The sequence below is a fragment of the Schistocerca piceifrons genome, chromosome 4, assembly GCF_021461385.2.
Source record: "Schistocerca piceifrons isolate TAMUIC-IGC-003096 chromosome 4, iqSchPice1.1, whole genome shotgun sequence".
Taxonomy (NCBI): Eukaryota; Metazoa; Arthropoda; class Insecta; order Orthoptera; family Acrididae; genus Schistocerca; species Schistocerca piceifrons.
This window is the reverse complement of record NC_060141.1, coordinates 528658610-528680583: the sequence shown is the minus strand read 5'-3', so window position 1 is coordinate 528680583 and position 21974 is coordinate 528658610. Positions and strand designations below refer to the sequence as shown.

Genomic DNA, 21974 nt, shown 5'->3' with positions numbered 1-21974 from the left:
AAAAATTCCAAGGAAAATTTTCCCAATAGACTTTACGTAAATGGGGTCGGCTACAAAATACAGATCAATCGCAATACGACGGCTTCGCACCATCCGTAATTTTCAGTGTGCATAACTGCAGAAGTTCGGCAGTCAACAGTTGTGGCCCTGTTAGGTAGATAAACCCATCAACCACTGCAAGATCGTACCACATCGGATGGTGAAAATCAGTTTTAACTGTCCTGAGGTCAAAAACACCATAAGAAGCAAATTGACATCGGGTTTTAATTGTTAAGAGGCCAAAATGCAAAACGAAATTGGTTTCTAACTGTCGTGAGACTGTCGCAAAATATATATTCAATGCACTGTCCACCGTTTATTGCCGCAGCCGAAATCGAGAAACAGAATGCTCCACAACAAATCGCATTGTGTCGAACGTCATGTCCAGAATGTATTGCGCAATGAGTGACTTCAGTCCAGTTACGTTCGTAAGTGGGACGCACGTAACACCACAACCAGAAATCACACGGAATAAGATCAGTTCATTTAAACAGACATGCTGTAAAGAAAAGACTGCTGATATTTTTGGCATATCAGAAATGTCTCTGTAACAACCGATTCACTGGCTGTGCAGTGTCCTAATCAGCGCAATTTTACATAAAAATGATTCTACCCACACATTCATTCTGTTGAAGGGTTGGAATCATGTTGGTGCGCAGAGACACTCATAGAATTTACCGGTTTCGATCTGTATACCATTATGTGGCGAAGCAAATCGTAACCAGCTTGTCACTACAACATTTGATGTGAATAACTTTGATGTGTATATAAAAACATAATTTCTGTTAAAACAAATTATCTCCTACATATCTGTGTCTTTTGGAGATTATTTATTGTAACAGAAGCTACGTTTTTCTGCCTACATCGTAGGTAGAAAATATTGACCACCAAGCTGGTTACGGTTTGCTTCGGCTCGATAATGGCCTGCTGATCGTAACTGGTAGCACTGGCCATAAAAATAAACAGCTGATGTTCATCTACAATGAAGTTTCACAATGAGTGATTTGTATGGATAGCAGTGAAGGATACTTCGTAGAATTTTATGCATAGTGTTGGCAGGCTTGTGCTTCGGACAATTCCCAGCACATTGCATGTTTGCAGACCATCTCTCGTACCCTCCTGCAGTGCTGCGGTCACATCTTCGACCGATGTCGGATTTATTGCTTTCCTCCCTGTGCTAAATTTCACTTGAAAAAGGCCTATCCTTCCTAATTTTGAAATCATTTTTTCCAGGCCCTTATCAGACATAGGACCTTATTTCATACCCTTGAGTGTTCTGGACTTCTGCAGGGCTACTGGTGCACAGACATCGTTCTTGTAAAAGAACTTTACCAGCAGCGCGCGGTCCTTCATGGGCATCTCGGACGCAAACTAAGGACATGTTGTGTGCCGCTCGTGTGTTGTGCATATTCTGACGCTTATTGGTCAAATTTTCGTTAATTTTTTTGTTCCATGATGCTTTCCCTTACATCAATAATATGAGCTTCAAATTTGACGTCGTTCTGAGCAGTGGTCCTCTTTCCACATGTTTTTAAACTTGAACTTCAATTGTGGACACCCTGCATATTTCACTTCACGCACCTGTCCTCTTGGCTTGTTGGGTATTATTTACTCAAGCAACTTTTTTTCTGTTTGATTGAACATTTTCATCGTTTTATGAGCTATCATTTGCCTTCCGTAAGTATCGTCTTATATTACGCGTACAAACCTATTCTTCTCTGTCCTCCTCAAGCTCATATGTTACATCACAATATAAATGGCTAAGATGTTTAGCTTGCTCTATTATTCTATTATTAATCATAATTTTTGTCCGTAGAGGTGGTTTCCCTTTAAAAGCCGTTGATTTTCTTTTCTTTTCTTAAATTGTTAAATGGTACTTCCACCAATCTGACCTCATATATTGGCCTTTGTTGGTCATCTGCAATCTCAGTCTGCGATATAAAGAGCAGTTAAAGTGGGAATTTCTGATAATCTTAATTCCCTGTTAAAAATCACCTTCATTTCCGGAACGTATCCTTGGCGTAAGAGTCTCTCCGTTGCTTATTACTGGAGATGACAGAAAAAGGACACCTTAAGTCTTGTAGTTATACTTCGCCGCCGACGTGTATGTTTACAACAGACACCGGAGTGCCACTGATATCAGTTTAATCAGGGACGCTGCTCTGAACCAGACATCAGGAGCAACTACTAAAATAATTGCGATTATATTTCCGAAACACACATTCAGTGACACAGAAATAACTTCAAGAGATCGTATACAATAATCCCAACCTGTGGCAGTCCTGTTCTGAAGTTAAGTCCAATTGGTGAACACTAAAGTCTTCTCGCCGTGGTGGTACGATGAACTGGAGAGGTAGCGGCGACGACGACTGGAACTGGAAGTCCAACTAGCCCCCGCTAGAACTATCGCAGAAGAACGGTCTCCAACACGTCGGTTAAGCCGCGGAACGCAGCTTATATCCTGGTGATACTAAGCTCTGCATTATTTGTTTCACGTGATGCGTGATGTGAAACGGAGGGCCCTACTTTCGCTATGCTAGCGAATTCTGCAGCAAATTGCTATAATTTGCTGGCAGACTCGCTTCGCCTGTTGATTCGGCCGTCCTGCGGAGCTTACAGTTCTTGAGGGAAGTCTAGCCTGCAGGAGTTGCGACTCATGGACACAACTGTAAGGTTAGGAGAAAGGGACCAATAGGTTGCTGTGGAAAACAATTCGGCCTGTCCAGCTTGGGTGACCTTTCTGGTAGCTAAGCTATCGCCATCATATCCCTCCGGATCCAGAGCACGCAAATCTCCTCGCCTACACCCTCAGTACTACGTTAAGGGGGTGTCCCCTGAGAAGGGCGAAATTTTCTGTCACTTGTAACGCGCGAAAATTGTATTCAACGATTGACAAGATCAAAGAGAATTAGGGTTTAGCATCGCGTCGACGACATGGTGGTCAGAGACGGAGCACAAGCTCGTGCACTGTAAATACGGACATGGAAATCGGTCGTGTCTATGTGAGAGGTATCATGCTGTCATTACAAGATTTAAGGGAACTAGAGTGTAATCGGACGACTGTTTGAATCTCTGCCTTTCACGACGTGATTCCAGTGTATTAGCCAGTGAGTCAACTCACTAAATCGAAATATTTGGCCCGTTTCAAGTGGAAAGAAAATAGCGAGATGAGGATTTTAATTTGTCCCAGCTCGAATGCTGTAGTTGATAGAGCGTTGCATGCACGTACAACGAATTGGTTTAATCGTTGTATGACTGCCAACGGAAAATTAATGACGCTTTAGGTCATTTCCTTCATAAATTTTCAAGTGGTATATTTCGGCAGTTGTAACAAAGGTTTGAGCAGTAATGCTACACTCCTTTAAGAAAAAACAAATTATCTGCACTATTTCATTGTATTGCATCATAAATATCACGAGGTTACGGCTGTTTCCTACTAATTCGATGAATCTATTACAACTGGTCGGAGATTTTAGACCGTGGTATACTCAAACCGCTTAAGTGGTCCTTTCAGATTAACTGTATGTCCACCACAAAGATGGTAAACCGATCCACGGAAACAATCGTGTATTGATTGTGATGATTTCTTCAAAGTAAATGGGTGAATAATATACGAGAACACCAAGCACTTGTTTAATTTTACCCAGCACGATTTAAATTTCAACCTTATGCTCATTTCCAAGATAAAATTTTCGTGTCTAGGCACATACAAAAATTATAAAAATGATCGGATATTTATAAAAATCTCATACTGTACCGACACATTTCTTACAGTGGAATCGAACAACATCTTCTCATAACCGTCACAGACTTCCGTAGACTATCGTATTGCAATCTACAGACTCATTTTACAACAACTGACACAGCATTGGTTGAGTGTACTGTTGATTACACTTTTATATTCTAACACTAACGGCGATGTGTACACAGCAGGACGCTGGTTTACGTAAGCTTGTAAAGATGTAGTGCATATGTTGTTGAAGTACACTGTGTGCTCTATGCGTGACCACCGCATAAAATTTTTATGTATGCCAGCAGAATTTAAAATTTTGGTATGTTCTTAGAAAAGAAAGACCAGAAGGTCTAAACTGCAATGGAGGTGACTGAAATAAGCTAGCCACAGATTAAAATGGCCTTCATAATTTTTTTTGTTTATGTCACACATAATACTGGTACTTAAAGTATGCTCTGTCTGCTTAACGTGATGTCATTGGCATTGATGCCGAAAGAAAATTCGATGCAATTAACTATCCTCCCCAATTAACACACAATTTTTCTATTGATATCATTTAATGAAACATTATTATAGATGAGGTATTATTCTCAGGTATAGTAAAAAGCCCGGTATAAATCTATTACTTATCACTCTCCTACAACAAGTTTTTTTTAATTTTATTTGTTGGTTTTTGGTTTCATAACCATCTACCCAACCAGAATTCACACATATAAATAACAGCTGTCGGTTCTGTTATCTGTGCACAAACATTTAAATTTGTATTAGCCAATATAGGTATAATTTTTATAAAATTTGTATCTAGGAACTACCCTTATTAAGGCACAAATTCCTAAATTTTTTTGGGTTCCGTACCTCAGGAAGTATAAACGGAACATTTATAAGATTACTTTGTTATAAGTCTGCCCCTCCGGTTGTCAGTAACCCTCTTTCTCGGGAACGGGTAGGCGTATCAAGTTGAAATTTAGGTCAAACACTAACGTCTACGGTCCCTTGGCGGCACAAAAAATTTACGCTTTTCAGTCAAAGATATCAAAACTTACGATCCTTTATGCTACATATTTTGATACTCTCAAACTCACTAATCAAAATCAGTAGGGTGCTTACCGCTGACCTAAGATCATGAAATTTATCAAGAAGCAAGATATCACAGTAAGAGCACAGGAAAAAAACCGAAAACTGTTAATTTGGAATTATACCACATAACAATGTTATGTTACCATTTGTTGTCCATCTATTCGTCTGTCTGTCTGTTCCTGTGTTAAAACCACTTTCTCTTAGAAAAGGTCAAGCTATCAAGCTGAAATTTACATCAAATACTAGGATCTGAGATTCCTTGCATGGCAAAAAAAAAATGAACTTTCTGTCAGAATAATCAAAAGATACGGCCATTTATGTCACACGTTTTGATAATTGCAAACTCACTCGTCAAATCCTATAAGTGAACTACACAGGGAAAAAAGTAAGTAAATTGATAATTATTTGAAAAGTAATCTCCATAATTGTTAATACATTTAGCCCACTGTGAGATAAGAAGGTCAGTGCTTCATTGAAAAATGTTTGCGGTTGTCAAGGGAACCATGATTGTATCCAGGAGTATCGCTTGGGTAAAAATTGGGACTTAATGGAGAACACATAAGACATTCCCAGCGAAATTTGTGCAGCGTACTCGAAACAACACAAGCCGGCCAAATGGAGACTCACAACGATGCCCCTGTCAAACTCTGCCAGGTGCTGATATTGCTGTCTCACACAGGTACGCGGCATCTCGGTATTCTTCACAGCGATTTGTCGATATCCGACGCTGTTGATCTATTACAACCAACCAAATCCTCGCAGTTATGTCGATTTCCATCTCAATAAGTCTATTTTTTTGCGGTTTCTTCGTACCTTTATTAATTCCAAAATTTAGCTTAACATAATACTGATGATAAATTGATTTATAACTAAACAAGTTACATACGTAACAAATGCACCAAATTTTCAAAGTTTCGTTCTTCTCACTGTGTAGAACGTTCGGTTAAACAAAAAGTAATAGTTTAGCAGCATTCAATAGACGGTGCTCATGTGTCACACAAAGATTCACATGATACCCAGAAAACAGGCAGAAATTTTAGACAAGCAAAGAAAATAATGTGTAATTATTACTGTCATTATAGTGCCATAAACTTAGCGCACAATATATCTGTGATTATGTAGTTAACAAACGTTGTTGTCATTCGCGCTCTAGGCAATGAATGTGAAGAGATGGCAAACTAAACTACACTCCTGGAAATTGAAATAAGAACACTGTGAATTCATTGTCCCAGGAAGGGGAAACTTTATTGACACATTCCTGGGGTCAGATACATCACATGATCACACTGACAGAACCACAGGCACATAGACACAGGCAACAGAGCATGCACAATGTCGGCACTAGTACAGTGTATATCCGCCTTTCGCAGCAATGCAGGCTGCTATTCTCCCATGGAGACGATCGTAGAGATGCTGGATGTAGTCCTGTGGAACGGCTTGCCATGCCATTTCCACCTGGCGCCTCAGTTGGACCAGCGTTCGTGCTGGACGTGCAGACCGCGTGAGACGACGCTTCATCCAGTCCCAAACATGCTCAATGGGGGACAGATCCGGAGATCTTGCTGGCCAAGGTAGTTGACTTACACCTTCTAGAGCACGTTGGGTGGCACGGGATACATGCGGACGTGCATTGTCCTGTTGGAACAGCAAGTTCCCTTGCCGGTCTAGGAATGGTAGAACGATGGGTTCGATGACGGTTTGGATGTACCGTGCACTATTCAGTGTCCCCTCGACGATCACCAGTGGTGTACGGCCAGTGTAGGAGATCGCTCCCCACACCATGATGCCAGGTGTTGGCCCTGTGTGCCTCGGTCGTATGCAGTCCTGATTGTGGCGCTCACCTGCACGGCGCCAAACACGCATACGACCATCATTGGCACCAAGGCAGAAGCGACTCTCATGGCTGAAGACGACACGTCTCCATTCGTCCCTCCATTCACGCCTGTCGCGACACCACTGGAGGCGGGCTGCACGATGTTGGGGCGTGAGCGGAAGACGGCCTAACGGTGTGCGGGACCGTAGCCCAGCTTCATGGAGACGGTTGCGAATGGTCCTCGCCGATACCCCAGGAGCAACAGTGTCCCTAATTTGCTGGGAAGTGGCGGTGAGGTCCCCTACGGCACTGCGTAGGATCCTACGGTCTTGGCGTGCATCCGTGCGTCGCTGCGGTCCGGTCCCAGGTCGACGGGCACGTGCACCTTCCGCTGACCACTGGCGACAACATCGATGTACTGTGTAGACCTCACGCCCCACGTGTTGAGCAATTCGGTGGTACGTCCACCCGGCCTCCCACATGCCCACTATACGCCCTCGCTCAAAGTCCGTCAACTGCACATACGGTTCACGTCCACGCTGTCGCGGCATGCTACCAGTGTTAAAGACTGCGATGGAGCTCCGTATGCCACGGCAAACTGGCTCACACTGACGGCGGCGGTGCACAAATGCTGCGCAGCTAGCGCCATTCGACGACCAACACCGCGGTTCCTGGTGTGTCCGCTGTGCCGTGCGTGTGATCATTGCTTGTACAGCCCTCTCGCAGTGTCCGGAGCAAGTATGGTGGGTCTGACACACCGGTGTCAATGTGTTCTTTTTTCCATTTCCAGGAGTGTATTTGTCCTCCGAGTCTTTCGCGACGGCATACATGAACAAAACGTTCTCGGTACTTGAACGCCACATGTTTCCACCACCCTGTACACAAGAAAGCGGTCCTGAACACGTTGGTTCATAGAGCCAAGATTATCTCTGACGACGACCACCTACAGCCTGAGTTGCAGAACTTAAAACGTGTTTTCGGGGAAAATGGATACAGCAAAGGTGAGAACGCAAACGCTTTCATGGGCAGCCGACGAAAGACATCTGGAGAATCAGTAGAAGAGGCCAAACGGGATGCACTTCTGCCATACTGTGGAGCAACTAGCAGCAAGGCTAAGACCAGTGTTCCGGCCCGCTCCCAAGATACGAGATATGTTGCGTCCTGTTAAAGACGACATTGCTCTCCGAGTGTCCGGCGTGTATGGTGTACCCTGTGAATGTGGCAGCATGTATATCGGACAAACAATTCGCAAGGTTGCGGAGAGCTGTACTGAGCACAAGCGCCATATAAACCAAAGGGAGCTTGACAAGTCTGCCATAGCGGAGGATTGCCTAGAAAACGGACATAAAATACAGTTCGAAAATATGAAAGTGTTGGGTCATGCATCTACATATTGGGACTCCGTTATACAGCAATCGGCCGAGATTCGTTGAAACAACATCAATTTCAACAAAGACCAGGGGTACACACTCAGGACATGGGACAGGGCGTTGGACATCGAAGGAAAGCAAAGACAGATGCGCGACGCGGGAGCGGCAGTTTCAAACATGGCGCCTGCTTCTGGCGCCACCTGACGTCACCGGCGCTGCCACGAGCAACAGCTCCGCTAGCTTCCCGCGTCGACTTACGCACTCGCGCCACATGGGGTCTATCTGATTGGCTGCTGATGATGTCATCATGCTTATATAAGTGAGAAGCCGTAGCAGCCTTCACAGTCAGTGAACTCCTGACGACGATGGTGGAGATGGTCATCGAAAGCTCGAGGATTTTATTCGAATTGACGCGGCTTGAAAACCGAGAATGTTTTATTCAAACTAAACTATTGATTTCACAAATTGCCGAGCTGCCTGTCTTTACCATATCCACGTCTAATACCTAATGTGAATGACGAACAGGAGGAAGATGCAGTAGATCCCGTGTATCCGGCCTTCTTTAATCTGGATCTTCGGTTCACACGAATGGTTGTCCTTTAATTTTATTTTGTTTTATTTTTTCTTTAAAAAATATAGTAACTCTACATTATTTGAGAGAACGGAATAATGGGTACAGTTGACGACGACAGTCAATAAACTTTAAATTCAGATAACCGCCAAACATGGGTTGTACAGTATTGCATTGTCCGGTTTGTTGCTTCTGTAAACTGACATCAAAGCGAAAGAGGATGGTAGTGTCCATGGGAGTAAAATTTGGTGCACTGCATGAAAAAGATAAAGGAGAATTGATGAAGAAAACTGTTGCTGCATTTGATATTTGAACTTCAGCCGCCTCAGATTGGAACAATAACTACAAGGAAACAAAAGATTTTTGCTTCAAAATGATGACTCCTGATGTAATTATCACCTTTTGACAAAAAAAAAATAGTATGACAGATATTCGTAGGTGCTTACAGAGCGTCTACTGAGACCTAGCAGTAAGCAAAAGCAAACTGAGCAGTTGAGCGAGACATCTGTCATCATCGCCAAAAGGCCATGCAGACATGTACGATCTCCCGCTTGCCGTTCGACCGCTCGCAATTGTGACTCCTTCAATGCTACGCTGGAACGTTCGGACACTCTCATTCGAGATGATTGACGGATCATAGTCAGACACCTCACTCCTCGACTGGACGTCTCCGTTGGTCTGTGCCTCCGAGAGGGGCTCACAAATCTTCACTGGATTGTTGTCCTCACCCACCATACAGCCCGATCTCACACCTTTCGGGTTCCATGTGTTTGGCGCAATGAAGAATGCACTCCGCGAGGGACAGTACGTGGACGAGGGGGAGGTTACTGATGTAGCAAGACGTGTTCTCCGACGTCGACTAGTGAAGTGCTACCATGCGGGCTCTCCTAGTGAAGAGGAGTAAGGACGTCGCATTGAACAGAGATTACGTTAAAAAAATAGTGTTTTGTAGCCAGAAGAATGAGGAATAATACGGTGCATTGAAATCCTGAATAAAATCAAACTGCTTTGAGAAAAAAAAATGTGTTGCATTAATTAATTAATGCCATCGCAGATGCAGGCCTTACTGTGAGTGCAATACTAAGATTGAGATAATTTCGGAGATGTTTAGCACTAACATTATCACTGAGGATACCATGAGTAACTTATTCTTCCATTGCTCACACCGGTGACTGCCTACGCGTGTTAAAACGGCGTGAAATACTCCGGTGCGTAGATTTTCCGCGTCCCCGAACACGCCGTGAGCGGTGATTTACGGCCGTTCGCTGCGTCTCGCGTCCACGGCGATGGCCATCCCAGTATTTATAACGGTCTCCCAATGCGCCTAAATTACTGCTCCGCACTGCCCTGCTCTCCCCTCGCCTGGGTGGCTGCCTGTCTCACCTTTCGATACGAATTGTTTCTGCTCAAGTCCCTGCCTGCAGCTGCAATAAACTACATCCCCTGACCCGGCTGCTACCTCTGCGTAATTGTCTGTTGGCATCGTCACCTCAGCTGTGAAATACATCGGGGAAGATGTCCAGAAACCAGAGTCGGTTGTCTTCCGTGGGAGGATCAGCGGCCCTGAAGGACAAGAAAATATTTCCTCCAAACATTTTCCGACAGACCATGAGACGACTGCTGTTGTTATAGCTTTATATGATAGGGACGTCACCTTCAGCTGTATTTATAAGTCTTCACTATGAAACGAAAAAAAAAATTGGGGACAGATCCGGTGACCTTGTTGGTCAAGGCAGGGATTGAAAAGTACGAAGACAAGCAGTAGAAACTCCCGCTGTGCGGGGACTGGCGTTATCTTGCTGAAATGTAAGCCCAGGATGGTTTGCAATGAAGGCCAACAAAATGGCGTGTACCGCTGTGCTGCAAGGGTGCCGCTGATGCCAAACAAATGAGTCCCGCTATGAAAAGAAATAGTACCACAGACCATCACTTCTGGTTGCTGGGCTGTATGGCGGCGACAGCAGGCTGATGCCCCACCACTGTCCGCGGCGTCTCGAGACATGTCTACAGCTTGAAATGCCGTTGAATGGAGTAGAAATGTCTTCAGTGATGAGTCCCATTTCGAACTGAGCCCCGATGATCAGCGAAGACGTGGCTGAAAACGCGCCGGCCAGCAGTGGGATACCGATCTGCTGTCGCCCGCCAGACGGGCCCGAAAACCAGGCGTGATGGTCTGGGGCGCCACTAAATTTCACAGCGGGATCCCTTTGGTTTTCATCCGCGGCACCCGTTGTAGCGCAGAGGTACGTCGACGATGTTGCCATTCATAGCAACCCTTCCTGGGCTTGCGTTGAAGAAAGTAAATACCCGCCCACACGCGATGAAAGTTTCTATTGCTTGCCTTCGTGCTTGCAAAACCCTACATTGACGAGTGTGGTGTCACCGCCAGACACCACACTTGCTAGGTGGTAGCCTTTAAATCGGCCGCGGTCCGTTAGTATACGTCGGACCCGCGTGTCGCCACTATCAGTGATTGCAGACCGAGCGCCGCCAGACGCCGCCACTCGCCCCAGTTGTTCAGCCGACTTTGCTAGCGATGGTTCACTGACTACATACGCTCTCATTTGCAGAGACGACAGTTTAGCATAGCCTTCAGCTGCGTCATTTGCTATGTCCTAGCAAGGCGCCATATTCTTCAAGAATGTACTCTGAACAGATAATATTGTGAATCGTGTACCGTCAAGAGCGACGTTCATCAGTAATGGATTAAAGTTAAGTATCAAACTAATTACGTCCGCTTTTTGAATTCTAATTCTTTGTCATGTTCCAGACCTCACGTCACTATAGTTCTTCCCTCCTCACGCCAGCCTGCGTGAGCTAAAACGCGTGCACTTCGGCCTCCACTAGTAACACGGTGTTGGCTCTTCTGCCAACACAACAACCAGCAAGGTCGCCGGATCTCTCACCAGTTGAGAACGTTAGGAGCGTCATGGGCAGTGACTGCCCACTAGCTCAGGATTTTTTCGATCTAAACCGCTAATCTGGCAGAAATTGGCACTGTAACCCTCAGGAGCACAACCAACAACAGCATCAATCAGTGCCAATCCTAATAACTGCTCGAATAATGGCCACAGATGGACCAAGGATTTATTGATTTGCTCAGTCTCTGAAGTTCCTTCTCTTGAATAAGTCATTCCATTTTTATGAAATTATTAATCATTTGTTTGTGGCTATACGTAAGTCACATCTACCGATTTCCGACGCCATTGGGATAATTCGTTCGTGGCATGTCGTTTTTTTTTCTTTCCTTAGGATGTATTTTATTTCAAACCGATTTCAGTGTTACAGTACACAATCCTTAGGCCTGTCTGTGACACAAGCTGATCACGTGGATACCGGGAGAAGGCCAGTCATGAGACAGATGTTGATAGCCAGTGAGAATGTTGTTCCTAGTTTCTCTCGCTTCGTAAATTAAGTTAGGCGATGTTTGTCTCATAATAATTTAGAATTTATAATATAGGTAAGTGGCATTTTAAATGCACTTTTACGTAAATACGGGGGTTGGAACTTGAATAGTTGCAACTATTTATTTACAGCTCGTACAAAATAGGTACGTGTTTCAAAGTTTTTCTGACCTTCAAAGTAGTCACCAGCATTGTGTATAACCCGTTGCCAGCCATGTGGAAGTCGTAGGATACTCTGAGCAGTGTCAGTTGTGTTGACTGTTCGAGGGGTGCGGTCTATTGGTCGACGAATTTGTAGCAGTTCTGAAGCGAATGCCGTGAAGTGTTTCCTTCAGTTTAGAAATCGAGTTGAACTGACGACGGCTTAAGTCAGGGGAGTGCAGTAGGCGGTACAGCAGTTAGCAGCCCCATCAGTCGAACAAATCAGTAACAGCTTTCACTGTACATGCTTGAACATAGTCCTGCAAAATGATGGTCAGATCCTGCAGAAAGTGTCATCACTTCTGTCTCTATGGTGTTCATTTTTGGAACACAACCTACGACCAGCTTAGAGACTTTTGCGGCCGCAGCGATGTCGGAGATTTGATGTTTTACCGGATTCCTGATATTCAAGGTACAATAGTGAAATGGTCGTACGGGAAAATCCCCACTTGCTACCTCGGAGATGCTGTGTCCCACCGCTCGTGCTCCTACTACAACACCGCGCTCAATCTCACTTAAGTCTTAATAATCTGCCATTGTAGCAGCAGTATCCGATCTAACAACTGCGCCAGATACTTGTTGTCTTCCATAGGCGTTGGCGACCGCAGCGTTATATTCTTCCTGGTTACATATCTCTGTATTTAAATACCCGTGCCTATACCAGTATCTTTGGGCTTCAGTGTAAATGTCTATCGGTAGCAGCTGGGTGAAACGTAGAAATGAACATTCTCAAAATATAATCGCCAACTACCTCCTTTAGAGGTATATGGCCTTCCTGAAGAGACTGGCAGGCTCTCTTCCTCGCTAAATTGAGGTCATTGTCGAGGCTAAAGGCTGTGTTACACAGTGTTAGCCTGATGTATCGTAGGGTTATCTATGTTTTTTTGTACTGTGTGTTCATTAAGAATAAGACTGGAAATCTATACATACGCTTTTTAAGAAACGTCAGGCCTCCTACGGTAGCGGCTGCGTTGAAGAGCGCATACGAGGAGAACTGTGATTAACGTGGTTTTGTGTTACAGACACGCTGTCGGATCCCATCAGCTGCGACACACTGGCAGGCACTGTGGCCGAGGACGAGGCGTCGATACAGTCGGAGCCGGTGCACGCCACGGTGCCGACCTCGGCGTCGGGAGGCGGCGGGGGCGGCGGAGGCGGAGGTGGAGCCGCACCCAGACCGCTGCGACTCGACATCCTGCCTCCGCCCCCGTCCAACCCGCGGAGAACGTCGCCACAGGTACGTGTTCACCTTGGGCAAGTTGTGAAGTGGGCTACTGGTACGCTTTCATATGCTGTAGCTGCCGGCTGTTACGTCATTGGTAATCACTGTACGCCATATGCTAGCATACGTTGACTTTGCGTTCCATGCGCCCGCTTCAGCCTTGGAATCGCAAGATCCCACGACATCCCGAGCCGTAGGCAACCATTTCTATTAATAGCGTTGTCGGTGACTCTTATTTGAATGACTTCCTTAACACACTGCTCCATAAACTGTTGGTGCGAGTCACAATAGAGGTGTCGTCAAATTTGCTCGGCTGACCATTTTCTAGAGCACACTCAGATAAAGTACGAAGGTTGCCCAGAAAGTAATGCACCACATTTTTTTTTTTTTTTTTTTTTTTTTTTTTTGTTCTCAGCCGAAAGCAATGCTACGAATGCAGAGAAATACCTAGCATATCAGATGTTATGAGCGTGCGTCTGAATGTAGTCGAGATGGAAGAAGGCCACCTACTTCACGAGCATGCTGTTTCTCTTCAGTGCCATATTGACTTTCTGTTGAAGCCCATAAGTATATACCCAGTTTCTAAGCACCAGACAATTGAGGATTTCTGGAAAACCTGTCGTTACTCGAGTGATTTGTTGTAATGACCTCACCCTCCATGCCCAGCGACTAACTGTACTTCTGTCGACAGCAGATGTTCCATAGGCTTTGCACAAGCGTACGTGAATATTCCCCACAAATTTCTTTCTCTGCAGTGAGAAATTCAATGGCAGCACGTTGCTTGTAGCGTACATTACCTACAGACGCCATTTCTAAACTGTCCTGAAGCTACGCTATCTGTCGGATGTGTCAGAATGTTGGCGCGCTCATTCAGGAGACTTCAAATAATACATACGTAACGTTTCGCATTCGTGACATTGTTTTCGGCTGAGAAAAGAATGTTGTTTGTTGTGGTCTTCACTCTTGAGACTGGTTTGATGCAGCTCTCCATGCTAGTCTATCTTGTGCAAGCTTCTTCATCTCACAGTAACTACTGCAGCCTACATCCTTCTGAATCTGCTTAGTGTATTCATCTCTTGGTCTCCCTCTACGATTTTTACCCTCTACGCTGCCCTCCATTACTAAATTGGTGATCCCTTGATGCCTCAGAACATGTCGAGAAAAGAATGCAGTGCATTATTTTCTGGGCACCCTCGCAAATATAAGGCGCTCTTCCTGAGGAGTGAGTTTGTTCCACTGGTTTAATCAACGAGACAACCTGCACTTTCTTGTTTTAAGTTTTGTATTTCGGATAATGTTCAGATTCTGCTATTGACTAGGAACAGTGATCAAGTGATAACGACGTCGGAGTTTTACTACGAAGTGAGAATGATTAAATAATTTTTATCTTATATGGAGATCTATTGTAAATTCTCGTCGCACTATCTGTAATGGAACTTCTACAAGCCATTGACGTTACGGAAAAGATATCGTACTTGCCTTTTTGCTTTTTAACACGTTTGTAGTATATTTTTGTATACCACAGACAAACCAACGTGACTAGCATATGAGCAAGGGAGGAAATCTGCAATTTAAGTGAACTAACGTAGGAAGTTTGCATCCGTCCACTTTGTAAACAGTATGATTTGAGAGCCAGATACAGATCACAACAGCCACTGGAGCGCGCTGCGATCGCGTATACCACGTTGAGGCACACGCACCATATGAACAAGTCGCATCGTTTCTGAAAGTGCAGCAGCACTCTGAACTTGGCGCGCTCAACACTGTCGTTCCAAAGCGCGGTCCTTATGTCGTCGCCTTAAAGCTAAGTAACAGAAAAAGAAGTGGACGATGAAACTTCTCATATTCCCTCCTGCGATGTTCTATAGTACCCAGTTATTCTACATTTGGCAAGGAGTACTTGGTCGAAAGCCCGTGGAATTTTAACTATTTGACGTGGCTGGAAATCCGAGAACATCTTAAGATATGTTACCGCCGCCGCGTGACTCTGCATTGTTTGCATTAGTAAAGAATTCTTCGTCGTGGCGTATTTGCGAGCGACTGTTTCTCGAACCTTGAGCTGCTGCTGTTACACTGCAACAAGTTTCATAAAAGCATATAAAATCATTATTAGCGCACTAGCTATTTACAAGAGATTTCCTTTGGACTTCTGCCAGAATATGTGTCTATGTTTGATACCAAGTAAACGAGATTGATGTTGAATAGAATATTATTGGTTTTTCAAGCCGCTACAATACTCGAGCTTTCGATAGCTGTCTCCACCATCGTCATCAGACCACTGACTGCCGAGCTGCCACTGTGTTTTGCTTATATATCCCGACGGCAGCGTCTGGAACTTTCCAGGGAATGCCACAGTGAAACATGCACGGGAAAGCGGGCATCGATCCGTCGTTGGATAGTGTGACATAGCGCGAGGGGCCGGTGCCACGTTTGGAACTATCGCTCTCTCCTCCTTAACATGAACCATCCGATCAATAAAATTTTTCTGGGTTTTTGATCGCATTGTCAATATGTCAAACTACCGACGTTTCGGTCCCTGTTGCAAGTGGCCTTCTTCAGGATGTTTTTTCACAAACCCACGTTTATATTTAATCAGGCATCCGTCTTTGCTCCCGCTGGATGTCCAAATCCTATCTCCTTGCACTACTAAGCGTCCACCTCTCCTCTAGATCAAAACTAACGCAGATTATTCTGTTTATAATGACGTCCCATTGTTATGATGCATGAGTCGAGACTCTTTCGACGGAGAAAACGAGATTCTTGGTTCATATCATTTCATACAGGGACTCAGCTACAAAGGAGGTAATTGTGGTTAGAGTAAAACGCAAAAATCTTAACAGCAGTCACGGGTACCTATTTATTAAGGCATGGGACCCGGCTTTGGACACCAATCGGAAGCAAGGAGGGTTGTTAAACACATACAGAAAGACGGGATAACCAGTTTCAAGGTTCTTTCCGCCTGACGTTGCACGACCCCAAACTGTATTCCGCTCATGCGTCACAGTGATTCTCTCTGGAGACTTCCAAACGCTGCTGTCGCTCGTAGATAAGCACAACGCCGTATCAGCCCCAGCAGTCATTGGTTTCTTTACTCCTCGTGATGATGTAGGTTTTAGCTGTTGAAAACTCGAGTAGTTCATTCGAAATAACGCGGCTTGAAGATTTTATTCAGACATGTCATAATGAAAGACGCGAAAGACACAGAAAATTCGTGTATTAAAATTATGAAGGAATTTCATAGCTCCAGGGGGGGAGGGGGGGGGCATTGAAAAGTGATGATTCAGTTACACGTCATTGAACTATGCTTTCTGTAGATGGATGAATAAGCGTACATGTACATTTAAGCTATGCGCTTATGCGCTGCTTCCTGGACTCGGTTAGGCGCACAGGCCCCGGATCGAATCCGCCTTGTGAATTACCGACGAAGGCCGGTATGCTGACCAGCCTGGATGTGGTTTTTAGGCGGTTTTCCACATCCCACTAGGTGAAATCTGGGCTGGTCCCCACGTCTAGCCTCAGTTACAGGACTCGCAGATATCTGAACACGTTCGCACTATTCCATGGATTACACTAGACACAGACAGCTGGAGTACACCAATTCCATCCTGGGCGTCACAGGATGGCGCCAGGAAGGGCATCCGGCCACCACTTAAATTAACCTTGCCAAATCGGACCTTAACCATGCCGACCCTGCGAAACCGCGGGACAAAGGCATAAGCAAAAGGAGAAGATGTACATTTAAGCTATGGCCAATTATGTGCTGATTATATACTGGGAATTAGATGCCTTGGAATTGCACTAACAAGTTGATCTTTTCTCGAAACTAGCGTGCAATGCATGCAAACAACAGATTTACGAGTACATTGTGGTGCTAACGACATGCAAATTCTGAGTGGAAAGAAACAATGATGGGTTTGGGTTTCTGGATTTTTCTCTAACAAAAGGATCATTTACTCTGAAGAAGTCACACAGATCACACATAAACTGAAGTTAATTACAACTGTATTTCCTTATGCAGTTAAATAACTTAATGCCCGATATGAATTTTACACTCAGTGTGTTTTTCGACTGATACAGCTGAAGTGCTTCTAATGATATCAGGAGAAAGAATTAACTGTACGCGTTTTCGGTATGCAGCTGAATGTGCGTCGATTAGAAACTTACTGGTGGGTAAAAATCGGAGCTCGCACCTGGTATCTTTTCTTATCGCGAACAAGTGCTCTACCGACTGTGCTGTCCAAGTATCACTCATGCCCCCCCCCCCTCCCCCACACCTCCTCACAGTGCTACTCCTTCATTTCGTACCCTCCAGACTTACAGCAGTTCTCCCGCATACCTCGCGGTACTAGCACTCCAGGAGTGCTTCTATAGCTCAGTCGGTAGAGCACTTGCCCGCAAAACGCAAAGGTCCCATGTTCGAGTCCCGATCCGACGCACAGCTTTAATCTGCCACGAAATTTCAAGAACTACCTGGCCTGTTGCAGCAAATGATTACTTAGCGTACGTATCCTACGAGCCCCCAGGCGTGTTTGTTTCTTATTGTGTGTGTCAGATCCAGATACACTCCTGGAAATGGAAAAAAGAACACATTGGCACCGGTGTGTCAGACCCACCATACTTGCTCCGGACACTGCGAGAGGGCTGCACAAGCAATGATCACACGCACGGCACAGCGGACACACCAGGAACCACGGTGTTGGCCGTCGAATGGCGCTAGCTGCGCAGCATTTGTGCACCGCCGCCGTCAGTGTCAGCCAGTTTGCCGTGGCATACGGAGCTCCATCGCAGTCTTTAACACTGGTAGCATGCCGCGACAGCGTGGACGTGAACCGTATGTGCAGTTGACGGACTTTGAGCGAGGGTGTATAGTGGGCATGCGGGAGGCCGGGTGGACGTACCGCCGAATTGCTCAACACGTGGAGCGTGAGGTCTCCACAGTACATCGATGTTGTCGCCAGTGGTCGGCGGAAGGTGCACGTGCCCGTCGACCTGGGACCGGACCGCAGCGACGCACGGATGCACGCCAAGACCGTAGGATCCTACGCAGTGCCGTAGGGGACCGCACCGCCACTTCCCAGCAAATTAGGGACACTGTTGCTCCTGGGGTATCGGCGAGGACCATTCGCAACCGTCTCCATGAAGCTGGGCTACGGTCCCGCACACCGTTAGGCCGTCTTCTGCTCACGCCCCAACATCGTGCAGCCCGCCTCCAGTGGTGTCGCGACAGGCGTGAATGGAGGGACGAATGGAGACGTGTCGTCTTCAGCGATGAGAGTCGCTTCTGCCTTGGTGCCAATGATGGTCGTATGCGTGTTTGGCGCCGTGCAGGTGAGCGCCACAATCAGGACTGCATACGACCGAGGCACACAGGGCCAACACCCGGCATCATGGTGTGGGGAGCGATCTCCTACACTGGCCGTACACCACTGGTGATCGTCGAGGGGACACTGAATAGTGCACGGTACATCCAAACCGTCATCGAACCCATCGTTCTACCATTCCTAAACCAGCAAGGGAACTTGCTGTTCCAACAGGACAATGCACGTCCGCATGTATCCCGTGCCGCCCAACGTGCTCTAGAAGGTGTAAGTCAACTACCCTGGCCAGCAAGATCTCCGGATCTGTCCCCCATTGAGCATGTTTGGGACTGGATGAAGCGTCGTCTCACGCGGTCTGCACGTCCAGCACGAACGCTGGTCCAACTGAGGCGCCAGGTGGAAATGGCATGGCAAGCCGTTCCACAGGACTACATCCAGCATCTCTACGATCGTCTCCATGGGAGAATAGCAGCCTGCATTGCTGCGAAAGGTGGATATACACTGTACTAGTGCCGACATTGTGCATGCTGTGTTGCCTGTGTCTATGTGCCTGTGGTTCTGTCAGTGTGATCATGTGATGTATCTGACCCCAGGAATGTGTCAATAAAGTTTCCCCTTCCTGGGACAATGAATTCACGGTGTTCTTATTTCAATTTCCAGGAGTGTAGTTTCGTTGTTCGGCGCTGTCCATTGTTCATAATGAAGTTTTTCATAGTCTCTTGACAGAACACCTTTCAGTTCCACATCTTGCAACGGAATTCCCAGGCCGCTACTCAACAGACCGCAGGATCGTATCGTCTCACTCTCTCGTCCCTTGGCTTCCAAAAAAAGCGATCTTTCCGATTTCTTTTTCCGATTGTTGGAGACGGTGATGCATGGCACTAGGGAGTGACTTTAAGACTGACACCGATTGGTTGTTGCATCCTTCTTCTAGATGACGAAATTCCGTGTTGCTTCCAATTACATCCGTACAGTTTCCTGCCAGCACGAAGCACGCAATGGTGCTTGGCGATCTCTGGGTAACGCAGCTGCAAGCAACGTAATGAGCTGCTGTGGCGAAACTCTCTGTTGTGATGCCAAACGCAGATCTTCTTTGGAGTACAACTTCCTCGTACACCTGCAGCGCGCAGTTAGCAACGGACTGAAGCAGTGGGACAGTTTTCAGCTCTGCAGCTCACTCTGGAACTATTTAAGTTAGCCCTTGACGTCTTAACAAATGTCCTACAGTCCTATCTCATTTTTGATAGCGTTTTCTACATATTTACTTCTCCGATTCTGCGAAGAACCTTATTTCTTAACAGCTTAACAAATTTTCAGCATCCCTCTGTAGCACTGTATCCCAAACCCTTCGCTTCTTTTGTCTTTCGATTGCGTCACAGTCCATGATTCTCCTCCATAAAATACCGTACTCCAGACGTACATTCTCAGAAACTACTTCCTCAAATTAAGATCAATGTTCGGTTGTAGTGGACCTACTTTGGTCGGTGTAGTTCTCTTTGCTATGTCCTCCTTGCGTCGTCAGTCAAGTGTTATTTTGCTTCCAAGGTAGCATAATTGCTTCATTTCTACTTCGTGATCCTTTGGTTTACTCTCAATCAGTATTCTGCACTCATTTGACTAGTCATTCTCGTTCAACAACTCTGTAATTCTTCTTCACTTTCACTGAGGATAGCAATATCAGCAGCTTATCTTATAATTTTGTTTCACTCTGAATTTTAACTCACTCCTCAGGCTTTATTTTATTTCCATCACTGCCTCTTCCATGTATCCGAGCGCTTCCTCCATCGTCTTCCCTTCTTATTGTCTTTCCTTGGGTTTTCTACGTATTATATATTAGACTTCTTTCTATGTACCTTACGCCTATGTTACTGCGAATTTCGAACACGTTTCAACGTTTTATGTTTAAAACGCTGTTCTACCTCGGCAAATTCTAAGAACATATCTTGATTTTTCTTAAACCTTGCTTCCATTATCAAGCGTGACGTCATGGGTGCCTCTCTATTGTTTTTATCTTTTTTAAAGCGACAATTTCGAGTTATTCACATTTCTCTTGCAGCTATTTTGCCTTAGTTTCTCCACACTTCCCGTTTATTTCATTGCTAAATGACTTAATTTGCTGTATCCATAAGAACCTTCAAATTTTCTTCTGTCGTAGATGAATGTAAGTACATCTGCTACCCAAGGTTTCTTCGCAGCTACCTTTCTCCTACCTAACTTTGGCTGTGCTACATCTCTGATTGACCTTTTTAGTGATGTCTGTTCCCCTTCAACTGAAATGCGCAGTGTGGTATTCATTATCGTAGTATGAACATCTTCAAAGAACTTCAAAGACTTTACGTACGCTATTCCAGGAACTCCTGAATTCACTCCTTCCTGCTGTTACCCTTGAGGCTAGACAGGACCTCCGATCGTTTAACATTCTAGTTGAGCACAGGAACACGTCCCTAAGAGTCTGCTCATTTACCACCACATTTGAGTCTATACTATTTATTTTTGCACGTGGACATAAGGTCTAGTTTTCTATTAAGTTAGTGATTTTTGAAAATATCTTTTTTGTATTTTTGAGATATTATTTTTTAATTATATTTCTATAAGTTTCAGAAAATTAATATTTACTGCGTATTTTTAAAATACAAATTTTTATTACATAATAAGTTCACCTATCACTTAATTCAGCTTAAGTAACAACTTCTGAAAATTTCACCCTTCCACTACTAATAGAACCTTGGAAAATGAAGCGTATATGCAAAAAAAAAAAAAAAAAAATTGCTGCATTCCTGCTTCATAGCTAATATCATCAATTTTCTCCAACAGTTTCCTCTTAATGTTCTCACCTGCATAACTATCTTTGAGTAGATGTTCATGTTTTCTCTGAAGATCAGAGCCGTTCTTTGTCAAAATAAAGAATATCTGAATATCTTCTGTAGTCTGTTATCCCACCCAAACCCCTACCTTCTCCAAACATCTGCATTCTATTATGCTGCTCTGATTGAACGCTGACACAGCAGAGTACATTTCAATGTGAATAATGTTTTACCAGTAAAAACAGATTTACATACTTTGTTCCGTATGATATAGTTCACGCACTCCTTAGTACAGGGTGACAATTATTGAGCTATATGAAATAAAATCGCCATAACTTCTGAACGATTTGCGTTAGGAGGTTCAAACTGCATAGTTGGCCGTGGGAAATGATGGGAATTAGTATGGTTAGGTTTAGGGACGA

The 21974-nt window shown here is 45.0% G+C and overlaps 1 protein-coding gene across 1 annotated transcript in view; it reads left to right on the top strand.

Moving 5' to 3' along the window:
• Positions 1-21974, top strand: part of LOC124795983 (carboxyl-terminal PDZ ligand of neuronal nitric oxide synthase protein) — a 975569-nt gene that overhangs the window by 899104 nt on the left and 54491 nt on the right. The window contains exon 7 of the mRNA XM_047260064.1: positions 13231-13445. Coding sequence (XP_047116020.1) covers positions 13231-13445 — 215 coding nt within the window. The remainder of the gene's footprint in view (positions 1-13230; positions 13446-21974) is intronic.